At 37.8% G+C, this 17171-nt stretch overlaps 1 protein-coding gene across 3 annotated transcripts in view; it reads left to right on the top strand.

The window, feature by feature from the left end:
* The window catches only part of VCAN (versican), a 112387-nt gene that overhangs the window by 76096 nt on the left and 19120 nt on the right, over positions 1–17171 (top strand). For all 3 annotated transcript variants that reach the window (XM_085316824.1, XM_085316834.1, XM_085316842.1), the window contains 4 exons: positions 922–6447; positions 8583–8696; positions 9580–9693; positions 16732–16890. In XM_085316824.1, the coding sequence (XP_085172950.1) occupies positions 922–6447; positions 8583–8696; positions 9580–9693; positions 16732–16890 (5913 nt within the window). The remainder of the gene's footprint in view (positions 1–921; positions 6448–8582; positions 8697–9579; positions 9694–16731; positions 16891–17171) is intronic.

Here is a 17171-nt window from a genome sequence, read left to right as displayed (position 1 = left end):
ATACATTATATAGAACAGAGAGTTCACAGTGATGTTTATACTGAGAAGGAGTGCTTAAAAAGCATCTTTTGAATTTGGGATCATAAATGTTACAGGAATTTATGAGGGCTTTGCAACTAAAACCTTGTCTACTTTGAACTTTCTCCCCCCTTTCTATCTATTTGATTACTTAGAAAAAAAAGGAGAGATTTACAGTGTGTGAATAATTTGAATAATTTAAAGTGAATGATAAGCAGAGAAAAATAACTGGGCTTTGTTTGTGTTACTGTCTGGGTGATGGTTCATTTTTGTATCCAGGATATTTTTCTTATTTGCTTTGTCATTAGAATGCCAAATTGCAACATTTCCGGAATTTAGACTGAGCTAGGGTCCAGGAATAAAGAACCAAGCAGTTGATGGAGTTTTGATGGTGTTGTTGTTTGAATTAGACTACATTGAGGATAAATGGAGCTGTAGAGCAATGTTCTGGACATCCTACTTTGTTTTGAACTCTAGTGTCTAAGCTCAGTTTTCAGTAAAGTTTAGCTAGTGCCACAGATCCACAGAAGCAGTTGCTGCATGTTGGGATCACAGTGTTTGGTTTAAGGATGGTTTTCATCTTGTGCATTTCTTTAGTCTCAAAACTAGATCTGAGCTAATTTATCCTATACTATTCAGTAGAGATAAGAAACACACATATGGCAATCAACAGTATTACATAATAAATGTTTTCAATATACACAAAAACTTCAACTGGAAAGTCAAGTTACCGTAGTAGCCTTTATCATAGTGTCAATAAAAAGAAAAGTTTTGTTTGATATATTTCATTTTGAATTTGTTGTTTTTTTTGTTCCAGTAGATAGTTTGTACTACATATCTCTACTATTATGAGCGACCATCTCTGTCACTTAGGGATTATGAAAAGCTTTTTTTTTTTTGCAGATCATCCGGTGAATGAATTTTTGGATCTGTTCAATCGCCACATGCTTCCACATGCAATAGATGTACCCCACATTGATGCAGAATCACCTCAGACTGAACCCTGTACTTCAGACCCAGTGCAGGATTCATCTGAATATATTGGATCCTATATATTGGATCCTTTCTTTCCAAACCTTATAGAATTTGAAGAGGAGGAAGACTGTGAAAATACTACTGATGTTACAACTCCTCCAGCTTTGCAGTTCATCAATGGAAAACAACAAGTGACAAGTGCACCTAAAAGCACAAAAGCTGAAGAAGCCAGAAGTGATCAAATTGAAAGTGTTGCGCATTCCAAAAATGTAACCTTTTCACAAATCAATGAAACAAACACATTTATAATGTCTGAAACTGAAGCTTCTGGTACAAGACAACCAATCAAAGCTGGAGAAATAATAGGGGCATTTGAAGTTACACAGCCGACAGCAGATGTTGCAATGTTAGAACCCATATATAGTGGTGAGTCGGAAGCTGCCACAACAGATAAAGCAGCAGAGATTACTTCTTCATATGAACAGTCTCCACAAAAAAATGAAGTGACTGTAACATGGCACAGAACAGAGGAGAGCTCTACTAAAGACACAAAAAACTTGCTTTTAGTTACTAGTGAATCTTCTGGAGATGGCTCCACTGAATCTGAGTTACCTGGTTCTGTATTCTCAGAAATTGTAACAATGTCAAGAAAGGAAGATGGTGAAAAAAATTCAGGTATAACTTCTGCTCCTAATGCAGTTACAGTGGAAAGTTCTGCTGTAACTGCTCCTCTAGATGCAGTTTTTGATACTGCTACTGTAGGCATAGATGTGAAAGACCTAATTCCAGAAGAGGGTACCTTTGCTCCAGGAGATCATTATAAATCAACTGTTAAAATTGATACACAGTCCCTAGCTGAGGGTCTTCTGGAAACAAGAAGTCATACAGAAAGGCCTGAGACGAATGCTTCTTCATTTATAGTTACCGAAGGCTCTGGAGATGTAGAAGAAGATATCACTATAACTTCAGCAATAACAACGGAAACAGCAGTGACTGAAAAACTTTCTGTGCAAGATATTTCTTTGGGCTCTGGCACACTACTACCAACAAAAAGTTCAGTAACAGATTTGGGAACTACCTCTTCTTTGGCTAGAGGAACAAGCAATCTTTATTCTGCTTTTGATCAAAGTTCTGGAGTAACCGTTCCCACCAAATCTATGCCTGAATTTCTTACGGAAAAAGTAGTTGCAAGCTCTATAGTAGCTGAAAATAAAACTGAAGATGAAAATGAAATACAGACCAGTGTTTATTCAGCTAAGGAAAATTCAACTTCTGCTGCAGAGGGAAAATCAGAGTTGAATGAACTTGAAGCCACTACTAATGAAGTCAGAACTGTAAGTCAGGAACCCACCACTCTCAGAGAAACGGTACCAATGACAAGCACTGTACATTCTGAAATTAAAAATGTTACCACCATTCCTCTCTTGAAAGAGAAGAGGCTTTTCATAAATGAAGGATCAGCAGAAGAACCAGCAGACATATTTTCAGGGGGTCCCACAAGAAAAGTGGTAAGTACTGACTCCCCATTTATTGATCCAGGTTCTGGAGATATAGATATTATCATTGAGTCTGCTACTTTGACTTCAATTCCATCAAGGTCTGTGACTGAAACACAAGCAGAAAAGCAGGAAGGAAAAGTTTACAGCATAGATGCTTCATTGAAGAACACAACTGTAGAATATGAAGAACATACAAGAAGCGATAAATTAGCAATATCAGTTTTAAGTACTGGGTCAGATGACTTGAAAGAAGCTGGAGTAGTAAGTCAGACATCCCAGGATATTTTTAGTATAGGAAATCGAGGAGAACAAAAACAGGAAACAGAAGCAACTTATACGGTTTCTTCTCAAGTAAAATCTACTCCTGCCTCTAGAAAAGAGGTGACATCTCATGTTGCACCAGGAGTTAAAACTAAGTATTTACAAGCAGGTGAGGTCACATCATCTCCAGAATATGTGGTTAAAAACACCCCTCCTGATATCATGGTGACACATGGTACTGGCAGTCTAAAAGCAGTAGCTGAATCTACAGAAAGCAAAAATGAAAAAGATGATTCTTCAACTGTCTCTTTAGGCAAAATTCTCTTAATTGAGCTCGGCTCTGGAGAAGAATTTAAAGGTGACAGCAGCACCAAAGAATTAATATCTAACGGACCCACTGAAAAAACAGTTGTAACTCATTTCTCATTTACTGATCAGGGATCAGGAGAAGCAGAGACTGTTACTGAATCATTTACAAAAACAACAGTTTCACCAGCTGGGAGACCAGAAATACAAGAGAATTACGACGAAGAAGTTGTTAGCATGCCACCTGTGGATTATATCTTCACTACTGAACCTGATGGGCTAGTCGCAAGTACTGAACRTGAAGTAACCACAATGAGAACTGTAACTGACATAAAAATAGAAGAGAAAACAGTTGATGAAGTGACAACAAGAGCTTTTACTACACAACTCCCTTTGGAGGAAGATGCACATTCTGGGGAGGATAGACTGATCTCACCAAAAGCTACAGAATCTTCTGAAGAAACAACAAAAGACCCATTGTTTAAAAGTACACAGTCTAACCTTGAACATCTAGAATTTTTAAATGTTCCCACAGTAAGTCCATATTCAGTAGAAAAGAAACTAGAAACTGAATCTGCTAAAAAAATATCTTTGCCATTTAATGATGATAGAGTAACAGAGTCTGTGAAGTATGAAAGCAAATACATAAGCTCTTCAGTTACAGATACAAAAGGAGAAAATGAGTTGGGTCAAAAAGTTTTCCCTACTGAAGATATTCCCAGATCAGTCCTGACACCTAAGGAAGAAAAGCTGACAAATAATGAGATCACTGGTGATCTATTATTTTCAGGAGAAGGATCAGGAGGTGATCTTACTGTTATTCCTTCTATAGTGTCATTGGCTGTCAAAGATATCACAAGTACCTCAAGCCCCCAAAATTTTTATCCTGCAAATGTGGGATCCAAACTTTCAACTGACAAGACACAAGACTTTGAAAGGGGAAGCACTGAATCAAATGTTGAAGTTAATGAAGAAGTCACAAGTGCTGTAAAAGAGTTTATTCCAGAAACAACAGAGTCGATGGTCGCTAGCTCCCCAGCTTCAACAGAAGAGAGTTCCAAGATCTTTGGCTCCAAAGAGGTAAAAGAAATCAAACAATATTTTGTTGTGACTGAAGAACCTCATACTAAAGAAACTGACTATAGACGTGGAGAAAATGAAACATACAGGACAACAACTACTTCCAGAGCTGCTTCTCAAGAGGAAACTTCACATTTGTTGATTAGAGATGGTGTAATTCCTGCTTCTGTATTAATCAGTGGAACTCCTAGTCTTGAAACAGAAGAATCACTCATTATAACAACAACAAAAATGCCAAGCAAAATATTACCTGAAAGTTCCGGAGAAGGATCTGGCTGGGTTGATGTTTCAGATTCATTTTCCCCTGATACGTTTACCCATTTGTCAACTCCCTCTATGGCAAAAGTAGAGCTAAATCCTTCATCTAGTGCTCCTGAGGAAGTTTATTCTGAAGTTATGGCAACAGAGGCATCAATAGATGGATCACAGACTGCAATTACAGGATTATCGCCCCTCATTACAGAAGAAAAAGAAACTGTGACAAATCCAACTGCTGCTCAGTCAAGGACAACTACATCAGAAGAACTAATAAGTGATAACGGGATATATGAGAAGAATATTCCAGTGTTTGATGATAAAAGAAATGTTGTGCTGAATATTTCAGTTTATGGTGATATTACACTAATTGAAGAACGACTTGAAATCACATCACAAGAAACAACAATTATAGACATGGATCACTCCACATCAATGCCTGAAGATATAATAAGTGTGCAGACAGTGGCAAATCCTGCCACACAATCAACATATGACAGTGATGATAGCATGAATGTTGAAATGGAGAAATATGATTCAACATCTAATTTTTCCTTAAACAAAGAGAAGTCACTTGGATCTGGTGATGATCTTTTCTTGACTACTTCTAGTCAGCCAATAAACAGTGAATCAGTAACAGCTGAGCACAGACTAAAATCAAATGACAAGGATTTGGGTTCAGGGGATGCCATGGAGTTTACAACAGAAACTTTCATCACTACCAAACTCTCTGAAGGGGACATTTTCCTTCCAACAGTACCATCGCTGGCAAGCCCTCATGTGCCTCATGAATCTAAAGAGACTGAATTTGTGACTAAACATGTTACACTGGCAAGCACAACAGAAGATACCTATGAGCAGAATACTTCAGTGACCAAKCAAGTAATAGCATATCCAAGTGAAACCATCTCCATCTCCGGTATTTCTGGAATGGAACAAGAAGAACTGGACAACAAGAAGCCTGTGCTTCCTTCGCTTAGACCAGATTTAACTACTGAGACAGAACAGGCTTTGATAACCAACATGCTTGATGTAAATATTGTCACCACACAGCATACATCCCAACACATAACGGTGTCATCTAGCAAGAACGAAGAAAAGGATCCTACAGTTTACATAGACACAAAAAATCCACCAACGGAATCTGAAGAAACAGGTTCAGTGAGATTTTCTTCTGTACCTCAAACTCCTAAATCCTCAGTAACTGTTCAGTTAGTTAATGGAGTGTCTGAATATCCCAGAGTCATCATTCCAAGTACTTTGTCACCAAAGGATTCAGATCTGTCCAATCATTCACCAGAACAAACCTTCAAAGAGGTTAATTCTGATATTGCAGCAACATATAAACCACCCACTACAGAGTTTCTTGATAAACCAGAGTCTCTCCTAGAATTTTCTCCTGAGCCAGAATCAGAAAGCTCAACTACTGAAAGTGCTCCTCATATTAGTAGGCTTGTAACAGAAAAGACAGAGGAAACAGAGACTTCTGTAACTGATTTGGTTGGTGAAGATGCTACTGTTTCTGGAGATTCTCCATCAATACATGTGTTCCCTACTGCTTTTCTGAGTTTTGGAGAAACAGTGAGCACAGATGTTCCAAAAGTTAGCACAATAAAAATTGAAACTTCTTCAGAGAGAGTGAAAGAGCCCAGTTACGAAGATGACAGCAGTAATGAGAGAGAAATTCCATGGCTTTTTTCCACACCTGTTTTGGGTTCACCTGATAGTGTAGGAGGTAGAGGATATAAACCTGAACAGGAAGCAGTTACAATGCTAACCTTATCTTCACAACCTCTGCATAGGAGCATGGAAACACAATCTTCTTTCTTTATGCAAGAGGAGACCACAACAATTTCTTCTAACATTGCAACAGATGATACAGCCCCTGGAAACAATTCTTATCAGAATAAACAGACAACAATAAGCTCTGAGGAGCTGAACACTGTTGAACTTGTAACTTCATCATTTTCCCTTCCTGAAGTCACTAATGGATCAGATTTCCAGATTGGCACCAGTGTGGGTTCAGTTGAAGGCACAGCAGTGCAAATACCAGGTAACTTCCAAATTGATCAATGTTTGTTTTGATACTTGTATGTGTTTGTCTTAACTCTGACAAGAGGTATGACTTTTGAAGCACCATTGAAATGCATCAAAACCCATGAACCTCAAGGTTTGAAATCAGCGTGACTGTATACAAAATTAAGGAGAATGGAGAGACTGGAACGAAAGCTCAGTGACTTCTTGAGTGTTTGCACTATGGAGCTCTGGATCAGCCTTAAGGTGACCAGTCAGTCCTAAAAGGCAGGAAGGTAACATTGACTGTGGTAGAGAATTCAGCTGTAATTACTTAACTTTCAAATTAATGGCAATAGATATAATTATATCATCTGATAGGTTTTCTGCATTAGCATGATGATTAACATGCACATATATAGTTGATTTATAAGCAGTTTTTTTATAACATATTACGATCGACTTGGAGAGTAGATGTGGTGTGCCTTTTAGACAGCAGCAGAGTCTTAACAAAAATGAACTACTTTCAATCTGCAAGGTTATTTTTCGGATGAAGAGAAAACTGAGGCTCCACAAATTCAGATGTCTGCAGTTTAACTGGTTGATGCAGTGTCCAGCTCACATTACAGAACAGAGATACTTTATTAGACATCATTTGTCACAGTATTTTGGTTTATATGACAGTTATTAGGCACCATTTCACAAAATACATAAATGACACAAGCTCAGTTTGAGTAGCATGGCTTCGGTTCATAATTTATCTAGATATAGCTGAGGAAAGAAATACTTAATATTGTGGGGGTTTTATTATTTAACCTCCAATTATACAGGTAGCTGTCAAGTATTTACTAGGGAGATATCCAGTCCTTAGGAGAACCAACAGATAATAAATCCACAATAAGCAAACTTAAGTTCTTAATATATCCCTGAATTTTGGACACGCAGTGAAGCAGTCATAAAACAAGTACCCTGTTTTATGGAGATGATCAGGTTCTTTTGAAGCTTTCCAAAGCAAGGTCCTGCCCACTTAATTACATGGCCAAATTTATGCAGACAAGATCTGAACCTACTTTTTTCCAGTGGCTGGATAGGGAACTTGTGTACTTTAAGAAGTCTGCTTTGTTAAATGTTTAACTTGCAATGGTAAAATAAAAGTTACTTATTTTTTATTTCTTGAAGGATAGTCAAAACATCTTGTAAGACCATAGACATGTATCTAAACTATTCTCATCTCTCTGGATGCAATTAGGTACAGAACTTTCTTAGCCACTTCGCACATTTTCAAATAAAGCCAGGATTTTGTTCTATAGGGAATGACTCTATGGTTTTACTCTAGCTCTGAAAAGCTGATACTTGAAATAGTTATCTACTGCGTATCCATTTGTGTGAGCAATTACTCTTATTCATTAAATCAAATGCAAATACCTAAGTGTCTAAACTCAGTAGAAATAAACATCACTAGAAGGCATCAAAGCTCTGCAAGAAAAAGCTATTTAAATGGTAACTCCCCTACCAGCTGAGGATTTCACAGCAGGTAAGCTTTTATCTTAATGTTTTAGTGTAGTTATGAATTTAGTACATTTATTTGCTCTTTTGAAGTGTGTCTTAAATATAGACAATGGGGAAATGTGTTTATTCTAAAATATCCTTTCAGAAAAATAAAACTTTGTGGGCATTAACTGATTAAATGCAATAAAATGAAACAAAAACAGCCAGCTATTGTGTTAGAGATGTATGTTCTGTGTACCCAGTCATTCTACATAACTAACCTTGTTCAAAAAAATGCATTTTCCATTCATTTTGCATATCTTTAACTGTTTTCAGCTATAATTGTCATGTCATGCCAACTAAATCCTCAATAAAATATTGCGACTGCCAAATATAGTACAAAATGCTATGAAAAAATTGCAACAATCCTAAAAATGATTTATATTTGTTTATAGTAAATATCATATTATTGTTAAAGTTGAAAATAATGATTCCTGAAAATACTAAACTTTACTGTTTTACAAAACTATTTTATTCATAGTATTCTATGATGATTTAGTTTCTGTAACTACAGTAAAGCCTACAACATCAAAGCAGAAATGAGGAAATGTATTTCTTCTTTCAAAGGCAACACATAGTTCTTTAAGACTACAGAGCAAACTTTCTTTTTCTACTTTTTTTTAACAGGCCAAGATCCATGCAAAAGTAATCCCTGCCTTAACGGTGGTACCTGCTATCCGCGTGGTTCATTTTACATCTGTACGTGTTTGCCAGGTTTCAACGGCGAGCAGTGTGAATTAGGTAAGGTGATGCTATCTACAACTGTTGTCTACAGCTTAATTAGAATATAAAGTTTTCATACGTGCAATTTGGAARTGAAATGGTGTGTTTTAAAGTTGATAAATACTTAGGCATTTAAAAAAATTCTACAGTTGGGCCTTATTTAAGAAGAGAACCATAAAATGAAGGAGGTCCACATACTACTCTTCTCTCTTCCTGTAAGTTGCGTGTGCGCGCGCACACATGCACACACTCTTAACTAAACAGAATGACCTAGAATTCATGAAATTAAATTCATGAATGCATCAAGTAAAATCAAATGAGCATTATTATTTGGAATAGTTCCTTAAAAGGTTTGTGTAATGATTTGACAGAATGGTAGAATAACCTCATCCCAAACATAACTGGAAAGCTGAGCACTGAATACCAGCTGATATCTTTTTAGGCAAAGTGTAAAGATGATCAGAGTCAGATACAAAGATTTTTTTTCTGTGTCGTGGTCACACACCGTGGAGTCAAATTCTCCACAAGTAAGGGAAAATACTACGTTCTGCACAGCATGCCTTCTTTCTCAGCTACACAATGAAATGAAGATCTACAATGAAATTTTAGAAATTAACTCCGGAGTCACAGTGCAGGACATAAGAGTAGATATGTATAAAATTATGGATCAGTAATGTTGCTTTCCTCAGGGAACTGCTGTTTCATTTGTGGGTAAGGAGCGTGGAAGGATGTGTGTAGTGAAATAAGAACTATACAAAGAAAACCACTCTGCTGGGTCTTTTGCAATACTTCATTTTTCCAGATTGTATTGTGCCTTGTAGTAATTATGACTAAAGAGGAAGAGCATTTCCCTTCTAGGAGGTGGGTGGATTATAAAAACACTTCTATATTTATTTTACAGATATTGACGAATGCCAGTCTAACCCATGTCGGAATGGAGCCACGTGTGTAGATGGCCTCAATACATTTATTTGCATCTGTCTGCCAAGCTACATAGGTGCTCTCTGTGAACAAGGTAAGGCATATTTTTTCATGTGTTTTGATCTAGATCCAAGATATGTTATTATCAGAGAGAAATCCATTAACTTTTCCGGGAGCTTTAATATGAATAAGAGCATTAGAGCACCAAAAGCACTAGCACTATCCTGGTATGGTATTAGCAGTTCCAGGGGATAACAGAGGGGATAACATCTGTGAAATGCACAACTAGTCTTCATTATGAAGAAGCGTACCAGTGGCTRTCTAGGACTCTTCTGATTTTTTACACCTATCTATTTCCATTTTGACACCCTCTGGAAAACTAGACAAAATCTCATGTAGAAGAGGGAGGAAACCTGAGCATGTCAAACTCCTATGATTTGTGGCTCAGGACTTCTTGTTTAAATTTACATCTGTGACATCTTTTGTAGATGGATGGGCGCAAACTCCATCTACATTAACTAGAAGCCGCATTACTTCTGTACCTAATATGAGCTAATGCTTTCTTTTTCCTCAGTGTGGCTAATTCACGCAGGCTCAGTGTCTAACTTCAGCCATGCAGCTTCAGGTCTCTCCATGGGAAGCGCAATATGCTCATATTTGCTTGCAAACTACTGGGAAGACACATAACCAAGTTCTCTCGTTGTGGTAGTGACGTTTATAATAAGAGGGAGTAGAGTCATTTTCTGACAGAGCTCCTGTCTTACAAAGCTGTAAACAATGTGAAAGACCTGTCACTTAGACCAGGCATCACTTGAGAGTTGGAATACTCTACTGAACATATCTGATGACATATTCACTCACCAGGGGCCGTAACACTGACATCTGCATCCCAGACTTTTCCAGAGTGACTCTTTCTGTGATTATTTTAGGAAAAATAGGTGCAGGAGCACAATTACAGGGAAGCTGTAAGAGACTTTCTAAACCAGATGATTAAGAACAGATTAAACATCTAAGACTCCATAATTGTTAGAATATTCCCTGCATGAAATCCCTCTATATTTAAGAGAAATATTTTCAGTGCAAGATGCTTACTCAATGTGTGCATGTCTGAGAGGGAAAAGGGTAGCAAAATCTGGTTTCTCAGTAAAATTAACAAAGACCTTTCCATAAGAAAAAAGAAAAGGTGCTTTAAAGTGTACTTTCTAAAGCTCATAAAAATATCTTTATCTTTTTCTTCAGCTGAATGGTTTCATTCACTGGTCAATGAACTAGAAATTATGATAGTGTTTCATTAACATTGACTATTTTAAGGCTTGTTCTTCATCTTCAGTTGAATGAGTGAAAGGCAGTTTGTAAACTCTTCCAGGTCGATGTGTACAGATTTGTTTGTTAGAGCTGAAACCTCTGGAAGATGACTAGCTCCAGCAGTTGTCGCTTGTCACTATTCAACTGCTTTTAATCTGGCTCACCTTACAATTTGAAAGGCTTTTCTAAATCTGTTCTCCAGAACTACAAGTTGACCGTATTTTCACAACAGAAGAAAAATGTTCTCACTCCCTTCTTCCTCCCTTTCATTTCAACAAATCCATAGTAGCAAATGGCTCTGAGCACTGTGGTAGCTTTAAGCTGCTTTTTATGACCAGCCTGAGAGTGCATTTTAGGTGGTTAATGGGAACGTTTCCTAGTTTGTCAATCAGAAACAGAGCCCTGCTCACTCAGCTTTGGAATTTAAATTTCCTCCACTTAAAATCCTGCAGTGGTTTGGGACCTGGGAAAAGTGTTCAGTGCCAAATTTCCATTCCACCAGACAAAATAAAACTGTGTTGGCAATTTAGACACAGTTGTCTGGCAAGTAGACTTTATTTCAAGGCATCAGTCCTGACCTCACTAGATTTAAAGACCAGCCAGAATGACAGAATGTGTACCTCAGTGCCACAGGAAAGGTGGAGTTGAGCACACTAGGATTGTATTTCATTACTTATTCTTTTTTTCTCCAATATATATTATTTATTTTAGAGATCTTCAAAAAAGTAAATTTGGAGGGCTTAGTAGACATGGTGCTGAATATTCAAAATGTCATGGAAGTGAATGGAAGCAGTGAGTGCACATTGCCTCTGAAAATGAAATTCAAAAGGAGACAACTCTGTTATGTTCTAGTCCTAAGGCACTGTTGTAGAAGAACAGAGAGTTCAGAATATAGTCAAAATGCCCCCATGAGACTTTCACAGAATAAGGATTCTCAGCTGATATTTGAGCTAGGATATCCACATGGTATTAAGCAAATGTCAGTGTTAGGAGTATGTATGACTAGAGGACAGTGTGGCTGCACCTGGGTGATTTAAAGCCCTTCAAGGAGCATTGACAGGTGGTAAAAGCTAGAGCAGCCTTCAGGGTAATCTAACTTAGCATAAAAGAGATAAATTCTGAGAATCAGTGAGCTGTAGTTGGCTTCTTGACAGCCATTTTTCTTGCAAGGCGAAATCAGTTCAGCAGAAAATCTGAGGCCARGAACCTCTTCCTGAAGAGAGCCAAAGTTGTCTAATAATAAAAATAGAGCAATCAAAGGATTTCCTTTTTAAATCCAATTGATAGCACAGTAAACCTGCATCGTTTCTATTTCAGACTAAATTAAAGGTGAGCAGAGTACTTACTCACTGTTAGAAAACTGTTAGAAAATTCCTCCTTTTCCCCACTGTATATGTCTTTTGAAAGTACAGCTTTATATTCTGCATACCATTAGGTTACACTTGCATGTCGCTTTTTAAATGCAGAAATATCCAGAAAAGATTTTCACAGGATGGTTGCAGGCTGAAGAAGGACATGAGTCTAGTCTTTTCCCAGAGGACTCGTCGGTCATTCCACTGGCATCACCCTGTGAAAAGCTGTTCTGAGACCTTTCAGAGGGTCCAGATAAAGGAAGTCAGAGCTTGAAGTCTTCCAACTTCAATGCCTAAATGCAAGCTCCATGTTTGGAGAAAGAAGAGAGGACGCTTGATGATCTAGTTTCACATTAAGACCAACTGCTTCTCTGCAAGTCAGTGGGATTAATCATAGAAACTAGTAGTCCCTAAGGACCATATGAGATTCTCTGACTATTGTTCTAATATTTGTTTTTCCGTATTTTTAATGAGGAGCACCTCACTTCCTGAATAGTTACGGGGGTAACAACAAAGAGAACTGCAAGTTGGACTTTAGTTTCTAGAATAAGCTACCAAAGTGTTGGTTGTGAGTAGTGGGTGGATGAGCATCTGTTTACGTATTTCTTTTTCTTCCTTGGTTGACTAGAGTTTCCTTCTGTTTTTCTCTCTCTCTCCTTGCTGTTCTAGCTGATGTCTACCTGCTTTCAAGGAATGGTGTTTGTGTGTTAGACTTAGTCTGCCTTTCCGTGCTGCAGGATTTCAGCAGATACTCCTTGCCTAGCCTGTTTACCAAATGCAGCTGCATGCATGGAACTATGTGCCAAAGTGGCCCATATGTGTTTGTTAGTGGACATGCCTCTTTGGGATAATACAACTAGCCGTTTTGTCTTCCAGGTTCCCAAAACAAAACATTTTTTTTTAATTATTGTCAGGAACAATGTTTTTCATAACCCAATTTCTTTGTTCAAATGTTTATGATTACTCCTGTCTCATTTGATTTGCTTTGTTCTCAGAGCTTGGTAGCTTGGGATGGAAGCATTTGAGGCGGGCTCAGCCCAAAGATGCCTTCTGAAAACAGATGGTCTCTAACTGATATCTTTCAGCTGAGAAGGGATTTCTTGAATATTTACCAGAGAAATGTTTTCTCCTCAAGATGTGTGGGCTGGGCTAATGGGTCTCTGACATTTGTTCGCTACCTGAAGCCAGACAGTCAGATAAAATTCACAGCTGAGCAAGACTTCCATTGTGTTCTAGTATCTGTGTTTCACTCTATTTTCTTTAAGCCTCTTATAGGATTTGTTTAGAGATAAGGGATCTGTTGTCAGCAGCTTATTGCAGCTTTTGAAGAAGCAGAATCTACCTCTGCATTACACCTGTAGGATAAATATGTGTATCTATCTATCTATATTAAAATGTAGTGTTTAGAGATGTTGTCACTTACCTACAACTGCAGTTATAGAGAACAGAAGCTGTTTGGGTAACTCTTTCCATGCACCACTGAAAATTAGCCTGTAAATTGTAATAAATCTTAAGACTAGTGAGACAATTTTAAAAATGCCATAAACCTGACAAGTAGTATTTCAGTCTTTCCATCACAGTCTAGAATAAGCTCATAAAGCTATTACCTCCCGGGATAAGTATACAATGAGTATGGAATATTGTATTCAGTAAGTCCTTACACCTACTCTGCTCACAGAAAATTTATACTCACTTGCAATTAGGCTTTACTTCTTTGGTAAAGGCTATTAGAAAGGCTGTTATAGTCATATGGAGCCCTTACTTTTGTGTAAGGGCTCCATACCCACCAAATTCTCCCTTCTCCTTCCAAAAATCCTGTGTCTATTATAGCCTTTAGCTTTAGACTTCTTTTCATGTAGTTTTGGGCTAGAAATAGGTGCAAAAGGAGGTATTGAATTACCCTCCTTTTCTTCTCATGAAGAACAACATACCATTTTGAGTTGGCAGGGGCTGTGCATATGGCATGAGTGCATGTATATCAACTATAAGTACATATGCCAGTTTGGCATCCCCTATCTAAAGCTGAGAATAGAATTGTTGATATTCCTGTTTCAAGGTTAGGCCATTATATCCCTTTCTTTGAACACAGCCTTTTAGCTCTTGTGTTTCCACACTCTCTATCACCCCCATACAGCACTCAGCAGACCTTCCCTCAAATCTTCCACTTCTGCAGTGGTAGAGTCTTAATCAGAGTAGCCTGAAACTGCTTTCTTGCCACGACTTTTCTCRGCATGCAAAACTGCTTGTTATCTGACTTGCTTCCTGTGGGACGAGGTGGTCCCCAAACAAGATGAATAATAAAATCTTAAGTGCCTTCACAAAGGACACAGCACTGTTAGTCAGCATTGTGCGGTTAAACAAATGTTCTTGAAAGCCAGAGGCAGACTAAACTTTAAAATGGCCTAGATCCCAGAGACTAAAGCTGTATCTGCAGCACGCACCTAGTGCAGAATACAATGAGGGAAAACATCAAAAACTAACAACTTGACAGCAGTATAGATTACATTCCTTTTTCATATTTAGGATTGCTCAAAGCACAAGCAGTTTTCTACAACTTAACTTGTGGAAAATATAAGARGGAGTAGTCAGTTTAAGTTCTATTTTGCCTCTGCATTTGCTACATTCATGTCTGTATTGATAAGTTTTAAAAAAAGATTTTGATAGCAGACSTCTAGGACAATAGCTACTATGTTATTAATGTTGCCAGGAGTTGTCAAAGAAGTGCCATTGAAGTGACATAAATGTATTTGTATGGATTTAAAAGCGCACACATCTGAAGCGTAGTTTTTACATCAGGAGATTTAAAATGGGCAACAACACTTAGAAAAAATGGAAGCTTTCATACTTCATGATGTGAATGATTCTTCCTGCAGTGAATTAAGAATCAGCCTTGCCTTATGGACAAATTATTCCCTAACTATCCCCTTGTGATAGAGCCGTAGCTGGCCACCACTGAATATACATTAGCAGCCTAATTGTGCCAATGGTCTGATCCATTTTGGCACTTTGCATGACATGTGACATCTAACTAAAGGTTGAGAAATATCATAATTAAAGAATGTGCCGTCATATGTAGTTAGCACATTCTATAATGTTTGGCTTTTTTCTGTACTGTTGCAAAAAGAGCCTCTTTGGCCAAAGCATGTTATTGCTTTTAAGAAATCCCATTTCATACCCAGAGTGTATGAACACCTCTTGAAAGGCAAGATGTTTGCTTTTATACTTGGTGGAGAGCAACAGACTGTTGCCTGAAGAGAAGAAAAAATGCAGCTTTGCGTTTCTGTGCTTTAGCATCCTGTGACAGAGGCCCTTCTGGGTGAGCCGGCAGCATGTTCGGAGAGCTGGAACAGGAGGTAGTCAGGACGTGCTGTAATCCTGAGCTGAAGTGTCCTTTATGGTGCTATTTCAGCTGTCGTAACTCAAAACAGTCTGAGTTTTCTTTATGGTTTCTCCAAATCCTCCCTAAACTGTCTCCTCTTGGTGRCAAGCTCTTCTTCCCATCAAGCATCGCTCAAGACGCAGTCAGGCATTTGTTACGTCCGTCTTACTACAGTACTGATTTTGTCTGAGATTCATTCCTGTAGTGTTGGTGCAGAATCAGACTTGGGGTGGGAACTATTGTTTCTTGCCTTCTATTTTGTTTGTAGCTGCCTAATGTTGACAAAATAATTAACATGAAATCCACAGATTGTTACAGCTCCAAGGCTGATGTCTATTTCTCTTTACATGAAAGGAAATACTGGATGATGTGAACTCCTGTCTGTTACATATTCTTCTTAGTACCATCCTTCGTAAGAGTACAGACAATGTGCATTTCATTTCCTTGTATTTCAGTTTTACAGTCTTCTTTAGAAACTGATACCTAAAATTTTATACTTTGTTGAGGAAGGTGGGTTTTGGAGAAGAACTTGGAGGGGTAAATTTGTTCTTCAGAAAGRTAATACCCCAGTGTCGCATCTGTGGATTGAATGATGACAAGTATTTTCCTTCATGATTGTTTTAAATTATTGGTTACTTCCAAACAAAAGTAATTCAATACAGTGAAGCAAAGAACTATTTGCTGAACAGGAAATAACTCTTATCCCCATATATAAACTCAAAAAACTCAGATGAAATGCAGACTAAAGGCAATCTATCATCCAGGCTTTTCATTCATACAGAATTATGGACTAAAAATGTACTCCTGGGGTTGTCCAAGTACAGCATAATACGATCAGTAGAAGCTCAAAAAGTTGCCAGTGAAAACTATATTCCTCATGTGAGTAATATTCATCTTACTTATACTGAAACCTGGTAAATAGGACTACCTGAACTATTATTGAGTCCTCAAGGGTGAGCGGTTATTTTTTGCGTTTGTAGCACTTTATGGATGGATATCTTCTTGAACCTTTGCACTGCAGAAAATCCATCCATTTCTGTGAAACATGCCTGTTTCATGCCCATTGGCAGAAATGCGGTTTGTTTATTTGTCACAGACACGGAGACCTGTGATTATGGCTGGCACAAGTTCCAGGGACAGTGCTACAAATACTTTGCCCATCGCCGTACGTGGGATACAGCTGAACGAGAATGCCGTCTCCAGGGAGCACACCTGACAAGCATCTTGTCCCATGAAGAGCAGGTCTTTGTGAACCGTATGTATTATTAGAATTCCTCTGAACAAGAAAGGGCACCGAGCAGTCAGAACTAGTGAAATATCCCTCCGATCACTCAGCTTTTTTAAATTCTTTTAAAAATACGCTTATAATACCTTTTAAAAATGCACATTGTGTTCTTGATGTTTACTTTTGATGTTAAGTCTAGTTCCTAATCACAGTTGTTATTTGTTATTTAGAAAATATTTTTGAGGAAGTGTAATAAATAACTTCTTAGCATTGAAAAATATGTGAAACTTTTTTTTTTTTTTTTTTTTTTT

The sequence above is a fragment of the Rhea americana genome, unplaced genomic scaffold, assembly GCF_003343005.1.
Source record: "Rhea americana isolate MKP2758 unplaced genomic scaffold, rheAme1 scaffold_114, whole genome shotgun sequence".
In the NCBI taxonomy this organism is placed as follows: Eukaryota; Metazoa; Chordata; class Aves; order Rheiformes; family Rheidae; genus Rhea; species Rhea americana.
The sequence above is the reverse complement of the archived record's forward strand: the minus strand, read 5'-3'. Positions and strand labels throughout refer to the sequence as shown.